At 48.1% G+C, this 7,713-nt stretch overlaps 1 protein-coding gene across 1 annotated transcript in view; it reads left to right on the forward strand.

Annotated features, from left to right (window-relative positions):
• The first annotated feature begins 2,609 nt into the window (after nucleotides 1-2,609).
• The window catches only part of UBE2G2 (ubiquitin conjugating enzyme E2 G2), a 40,940-nt gene continuing 35,836 nt past the window's right edge, over nucleotides 2,610-7,713 (forward strand). Inside the window, exon 1 of the mRNA XM_019512681.1 lies at nucleotides 2,610-2,714. Coding sequence (XP_019368226.1) covers nucleotides 2,672-2,714 — 43 coding nt within the window. The 5' untranslated portion in view covers nucleotides 2,610-2,671. The remainder of the gene's footprint in view (nucleotides 2,715-7,713) is intronic.

The following is a 7,713-nucleotide window of genomic DNA, read 5'->3' on the forward strand; positions in this document are numbered from 1 at the left end:
GGGAGATCACACATAATAGCAGGAGATGTGGCAAGGAGCACAGACCAGGCAGTAGAAAGCAAAGCAGCAAATCAGGCAGGGAGCAGAAAGCAGGAAGGGGATCAGGGGAGCACTCAGGAAGTATGTGGGCCTAGTTTGTGGCAGACCTGCCAAAAAGATTGACCCCCACTGGATTAGAGAATCCTATCAGTCCTGTAAATCAATGGGATACCTCATCTGCCTATGCATGGAATCACAGGCTTGCCCTTGCACAGATGCAGGACTTGCTGGCTCTAAACCATCCGAGACAGATGCTTCATGAGGTGAGCTGTTTTGTTCCTGAGTATATTTGGCCATTTTCACTGCTGCTGCAACCTATCATTGCAATTAGTGTCTGCCTAAGCACTTTGGAATCCTTTGGGTGGAAGATGCATTGGAAATGTGATTTACTGTTAGAAATACTGTTACAAAAAGGCTGTGAACCTTTTTCTCTTGGTTTACCAGTACTCAAAACTGCACCAGCAAAGGAGTAAATGGGGGGGTCTCAGTTGTGAAGAAACTGCAGGAGCAAAACCTAGAATTGCAGAGCAAATAAAAGAGAACATTTGCCAAGTGATACACCTTCACAGCTCAGTGCCTCACTGCAAACTCCTGTTGTCACCCCTGAATGTTCCAGGCCTAAAAGGTGCAAAAATTAGTGTTGCTACAGTTGCCAAAAGTGAAATACCTCCCCTGCCTCACCTGTGGATAAGATGTGGGAGTACCGTACAGTGCAATTCATTCATAGCCACTACTTCAGGCTACGTATTTGAGACACTGAATACATGTAACTGGAGATCCTGTGGCCTTTCTATTGATTGGCTCTTAACTTCTTGGTAGTTTGTTGGGATCTGGGATTGAATCCTGCTGTGATGCACAGAGCCACCAGCTGTAACCTCTACCTTGTGCCCATGGACATGGCTCCCCTGCCAGGCTTAGGTGATGTCCCAGTCCCCTCTAACAGTGTGACTCCCTTCCAATGTCTGACCCCTTAGCTTTGCCCACCTGCCTAGTGACACTTGCCTGGCACAGACCCCTGTGCTCTGGGCTCCCTCACACTATATCTGTTATTCAGAATGACAAGTGTTGGGAAAGAATCAGTCCAGCTTTTCTCTTGGCTGTAGTCTCTTCCCTGCATTCTCATTGTGGTCCATCCAGTTCTTACTGCAGCTGCTTCACTTGTATGCCCCTTTCATATTTCTGCTCTCCCCAGCCCATGAATAACTACTTCTCTCCCCTCCCCAGTTAAGTGCATGTGCACCAAAAGGAACAGGAACCAAATGTAAGCAGGGAAATGCATGCCTCCTTTGGCTTAGGCCTCATCTGCATGTATGTGTTGCTGCTGCCAAATACTGTCTGCTTACAGTAGCCACCACTGCCAAGAAAGCATGCACATCCATGCATGTGGTTCCCATGCACGTGCTGTGCTGCTACAGCATGAAGTGGCCCCCAGGAAGGCACCAACAGCTGAAGGGACTGTGGCAGCCAGAAGTCATGGCCCTGTCTACGTGTGCCTTCCATTGAAGGTGGGCTTCAGTAAATCTCAGAGAAGTGGAAAAGCGGAGTTGAATTTAGATGCTCTTGAAGTTTTTCCAGCAGACCAGGCCTTAGCAATCCTTACTGCCATCACCTGAGGCTGGCATTAGCTGGATACCACCGCATGGACAGGGCTTACAGAAGAAGGATTTGAGTGGAATTGCTATCTTTCATCAAGGCAACAGGAGGAGAGGTTTGAGGTGGTACATTTTTTTTTGTCTTAAAGTTTGTTACTGACAAGAAAGTGCATCTCTCTAATTAAAACCTAGCTCAAAGAATTGGGTCAGAGAATGACTGTGTGGTGTGGTCACTTAATTTTTTTTTTTTTGAATGATCTTCCTCCCCTCTTCCTTATCCTTTGTATATAGATTACTGTATCCCAGGGGTGTCAACCTCTTCCGGCCCTGTGGACTGAATGAAGGGTGTGGGGATGCTCTGCAAGCTGCATCAGGCCCACGGTCTGACACAGGCACCTCACAGTGATCCCTCCAGCCCGCCCTGTGCTTCCTGCAATGCCCGTGGCACTGGGTCCAGCTCCAGCCGCTGCGTGCAGAGCATCACACCGGCTCTGCGTCTCGGGCCAGCGCTGGCCCATGCCACAGGAGGCGCATGAGGTTGGGTCCGTCCGGGGCGGTCTGGATCTTTGACACCCCTCCTCCATTCCTTTCTGTGTAGTACTGCCTGCAGGTCCACACGCAGCACCTGGCAGGCTGTTGCCTAACGATCCAGTCGGTAACAGCCTTTCTCAACCTCTCAGGCCCCCTTGGAATATCCCGGTGCTGAGCTTTCCCTAGCGTCTTGAGGCCAGAGCAACCGGACTGTTGCAAGCCGCGGGGAAGCCCCACCAGCCCCGCCCCCTCAGCGGCCAGAGGCCCACTCCCCGGCCGCGGACAGTGACGTCATGGCCCCTCACATCTCACGCCAGCACCCCACCCGTGGGCGCGGCAAGGCCCGCGCTGCCCCTCCCACCGCGCCCGGCGGACTGCCATAGAGAAGGGCGGCCCGCGCGGCAGCCTGACTAGCCGTCGTCGCGCGCGCTCTCTATGGCGCTCGGCTGGCCCCGGAAGCGCTGAGGCGGCCGGCTCAGCTCCCTGCGGCGGCGGGGTCGCGGGCGGTCATGGCGGGCACGGCCCTGAAGCGGCTCATGGCCGAGTACAAACGTGAGTGGGCGGCGGGCGCGGGCGGTACCCCGGGGGGATGGAGGTTTTGGGCCCCGAGGCCTTCAGCCTACCGTATTTCTGGCAGACGCGCGCCCCTCGCTTCTCGCCGCCCCTGAAGCGTCGCCCGCAGCCTTACCATATTTTTCGGTGACGTGTGCGCGTGGCTTCCCCGGGCAGTGGTGGGGCGGGGGCAGCACGGTGGAGGGGGCGTCCGTGCGGGCTGTCATCCCCCCCCCATCCCCTCGGGCGTGAGGCGCCCGCAGCACCTGGCGGGTCCTCGTCCCGCCGCGCTGCAGGTGGGTGTGGCCTGCCAGGAGGCGAGGTCCAAACGCAGGCCCATGTAGGCCCTGTGTATCCCATCGGCCTCACCAGGGCATTTTTGGGGAGTGGAGCTGCGCACCGGGCCGTTCTGCCACAGCAGTGGAGGCCTGACAGATGGCATGGGCAAGGAGCTCTGCCCGCAACAACAAGAAACGTGCATCATCCCCACTATCTCTAGCCGGCCTGCCTGCTGGCTCCAACCCAGAGTCACTGCTGGGGAGACATTGTTGCTCAGGGCAGGGTCCTGCCTGCTGTCTAGGCAACGCTGCTGTCCAAGAAAACCAAGAGCCACAAAGCCAAGTGCAAGTGAGATCAGTGCAGTTTTGGACCGAGACTTCAAAACGTTCATCACCCCCTGCCCTCCTTTGAAAGCAGCCAGGGATGGAGGCAGTGCCAGCACGCAGTGCAGGCATCCCAGCAGAGGGAGCCCCCAGGTTGCTTTGCTTCGCGCTGCCTTCATGGCTGCATTGTTGCTCCCAGCCACGACGCAGAAAAGTGATGCATCGATCCCACTGTTGGCAGGTCTTTAAATGCATGTCTGAGTAGAGCCAGGCTGATGCAGATAGCCTGCAGAGATGTTGCTCTGTGTTTTTTCTTGTTGCTTCTAAGTTGGGACAGCAGGCTTGACCTGCGTGGCTTGCAATATATGTTGTTGCTGGGCCCGTGGTATTTCCGTTCTTAATTTTCTTAGTTCTTTGTGACATGGAAAAGGAGAGGACCCTTTCCTCAAAGAAGAAAAGGTCCTTTGCTGCAGGTGTTGGATAGATGTTGGACAGAAGGCAGGAGAGAGATGTGCCTTTAATAGACTAACTCACTGCTGCTCAACCTCTGTGGCTGATGGGCTGGATGGGCAGTGGCTGGTCTGTGGTCCTTATCTGGCACCTGGGGCAGTTGCAATGGGAACCCATCTGGCTCTGCAGAGTGGGGGAATGGTGCTTGGCACCTGATGTTGCTGCAGGGAGGAGGGGACATGGCCCAACCTGATCCAGCAGCCAAGGAGAAGGGAGCAGTGTGGCCTGGCCCCGACCTGCTGCATGGTGGTTGGGGTTTAGGAATTTGGCAGTGAGGGAGAGTGGCCATATTAACTGCCACTGTTCCCCTACTGCCAAACTTCCCAATGCCTGGCAAGCCCCACAGGCCACATTTGGCTTGTGGGCTGCAGGTTGAGCACCCCAGACTAATTAAACAAGATCTATAGAGAGAGAGAGAGCAAAGCTTTTGTGAACTAAAGTTCACCTCCTCAAATGACAGCATCTGATGAAGTAAATTGTGGTCCACGAAAGCTTATGCTGCATGTGCATCTATCTTGTTGAGTTAGTCTATAAAGGTGCATTTCTACCCTGTGTTCTGAATGACTGCAGACTAACCGCGAGCTACCTCTCTCTGCTTATATATGGTGGAGTCACAGATCTTCTGCTTGTCAAGTACATGCTCATTTTCCTAAACCTGTGGTTCTCAACAGTTTTGGACTCAAGGGACTCTTTGTTAGACTTGAGGCATAGCTTTCGTGAATTAAGCAGCACCCCATTTAAAAAAACTAATGTATTACACTGCTTACCTCTTGGCAGTGATGGGCAGGGTAGCAGCGAGGCAGAGAAGAGCACCGAGGGTGTCCTGGCACTCTGGTTGAGAATTGCTGTAACATGACAAAATGAGTATGATAAATAGAAGTATCACTGCTTCCAGAATGGCCAGTAAGCAGCTTCAGGACCTATTCTTCAGTAAAACAAAGAAACCTTGGCAGTGTCTTGCTTGGTCCAGATAGCATATGCTTAGATAATTGTTCTTCTCCAGTAGGTTGATGCCTGTGAAATCATCTGGTCGCATCAATCCATTTAATTTCTTGTGAGTAACTATACTCCAGATGGGATGCAGGAACTTATATAGGCACTTGTGTGTTTTCACAGTGAGAGTGAAGATTGACTGGGCATGAAGAGTAAACTATTTGTGCAACTGCACATTAGCAACAGGTTAGTAGCAAGGTATGCTGCAGCTTCTTCTGATGCTCTTGACAGTCCTACAAATGAAAGTTCTCTTATCACCTTTCAGAAATGGAGATTAAAAAAAAATACCATCCACTTGCAACTGGAAGTCTCAACAGTTGTTTTTTTTTTTTAAGGAAACATTCCCAGTTGGAAGGACATAGCAAATTTCTGTTGGACAAAGCTGCTGATCCTGGTTTCAGTTGTTTGCCTAAATGTTCTGTCCTTGAAACTGCTAGTTGCATATGGCAGTGGCTAGATGCATATGGTGGTCTTAGTAGTCTTAAAAATTGAGCAGAACAATAATAATGTTGAGCAGAACAACAATACTGCCAGGCATTGTATGAATTCCACAGCTCTGCAGCAGGTCCTGATTGGATTGTACTAGCATCATCTCCTGTTCTAGTTCTGGGTCTCCCTTGAGATGAAACTGGCAAACTATAATAGAATGTAGTCTTATGAACAATTAACATCATTGGCAATATTAATATACCATGGAGTAATGTTACCTCTGGAGACTCAAGCTGGAAAGTTTGGTATGCTGAATCTCAGCTTTCATGTCTCTCTGGAGTATCCTCCATTCTAAAAGATGTGGAGTTCTTTGTTTACTGTAGTCAAAACCATATGTCTGTGCAGATAAGTATTTATAGGTAAACTATAAACTGTCTGATGCATTTTTTCCATCAGGGAGACATAATTGTACTAACAGGCTGTCTCTGTTACGTGTTTATTACCAAAAGCAGAAGCAAATCTAAATCCTAATTTCTCTTCCTTTCTTTTTTGCTGTGTGATGAAGTATTACAAGCAAATGCACAGTCATAGTACTCTATAGAAGTCACATTTCTATCTTTCCCCTAGAATTTTTAGCTTAACACAGCTTTTGGAAGTGAAATATAATTTAAAATTTTGCTCATAATCCTAGTCAGGGCCCTTGAGATGTTCTGTTTTTATTGTAAACTTGTATGCTTATATTTTTTTTTATTTGAGTTCCTTATCATTTTTGCTTTTGTTTTTCGGCCTACACTTTATATAAAGTGAGCTACTTTACTTATTATGTTAGTTATCTTCTGTAGTAGTGATGTAATTGTGTTGTAGCTGTGATGGTCCAGAGATGAGAATATGCAACTAGCAGGATTTGTTTGGCAGTATCTTTTTAGTTTACCAGCAATATAGTTGGGAGAGATGTTAGACAAGCTAAGCTTTTTGGCAGAATGCATACACAGTAGTTGGCATCTCTGCCAAATGCATAGTTGAGCCAATAAAAGATAGGGCTGAACACATCGAGTTTCTTGGTTATCTTCCATGGAAAGAGCTAACTCTGAACTGTCCCTGAGCCCAGATGCATTGCTTTTCAGGCCACGTCACAAAGCTCATTTGTTTTCTCTGACTCATGGATATTGTAGGGAGGTGAGTAGATAGGTGAGGGTGACTGCAGGCAGATTTAGTTTTTCTTATTTTGGTGGTGACTTGCATGTTGATTGATTTATATGGCAGATTCTTGTGTGAATCCCCACCCCCAAGCACCCCCTCCATATATAGTGTATTTAATAACAGAACAGTTAAGCTTGTGATCTTTAATTCTAGTGTTCTGAAGTTAATACTGTGTAAAATGTGAACTTGGTTTAACATTATTCTTGAGAGAGAAGCTTTCTTTTGTTTGAAACTTGTGTTTGAGTGTTTGAAGATTAGAGTCCTCTTCCCAGCTCTGCTTCGGGTTGGCTGGGTGATCCCTGATGCATCTCGCTTCTGGTGCCTGAATCTCCCTGTTTGAAATGGTGATCCTTTTGAGATTGCATTTCTACAGTCTGCATCTAATAAAGCAGTAGAGTTTGATTATGCATAATATAAGAAAAATATTTCCTTTCTATTCATTGAGAGATTCATTGCTTCTAGTTATTGAAGCCATTAGCCATACACACATACAGTGTAGATATGTAAACAACATGCGGCAAAGACTATCCATAGTTAGATCAGACAGTATTAAAAAGTGCTTAGAGGGGATATGATCCTTCCTATTTCAGGACAGAAGCCAACATTGTTTCAGTCTGATTGCTCTTAAAATTGGAGAAAGCCCATCTGGAGCTGAAAGAGAAAAATCTTGCACTGCAGCTGGACAGGATATAATCAGCTGCTCTCATGAAATAGCAAATGATGAATGTTTAGGCAAGGTCCCTGCAGCTGGTAAATGTTATTTTGAAACCTGCCACTGAAAATGCCCTTCCCTTTCTTGAACAGTATACTTAGAGATTATCCCTAATTGGTTATTGAAACTCAGCCCCTAAAGAAATACTGTAATATGATCATAGTGTCATAAAAATGCTTCAGCTTCTGACAGTAGTGACAAGGGGGATTCACTTGCCATGACAAGGAATTGTAATAATAAGTGAGGTGGGTGGGCTCAGTGGAGGGAATGTTTCTACTGTGGATAAGCTGGTAGGGCAGGATGGTACCTTAGGCTAAAAACAGACGACCAGCTTGAAGGAGATATTGGCTTAGTCTCTGACTGCCTGGCACCAAAACAGGCAGGATCTAGCTGCTTACACCAAGGCTTAAATGGTAATTAAGTGGAATTAGCTGAGGCAGAGTGTTAATTTGAGTAATTCACAGGTACTTAAAGCAGGCATTGAGTTTCATTGTCTGTATGGTCTGGATTTGGTGCACCCAAGGGTGTTTATACCCGTGCTCTGGGGTGAGTG

The sequence above is a fragment of the Gavialis gangeticus genome, unplaced genomic scaffold (genome assembly GCF_001723915.1).
Source record: "Gavialis gangeticus isolate Ggan-Ray unplaced genomic scaffold, GavGan_comp1, whole genome shotgun sequence".
NCBI classification, from domain to species: Eukaryota; Metazoa; Chordata; order Crocodylia; family Gavialidae; genus Gavialis; species Gavialis gangeticus.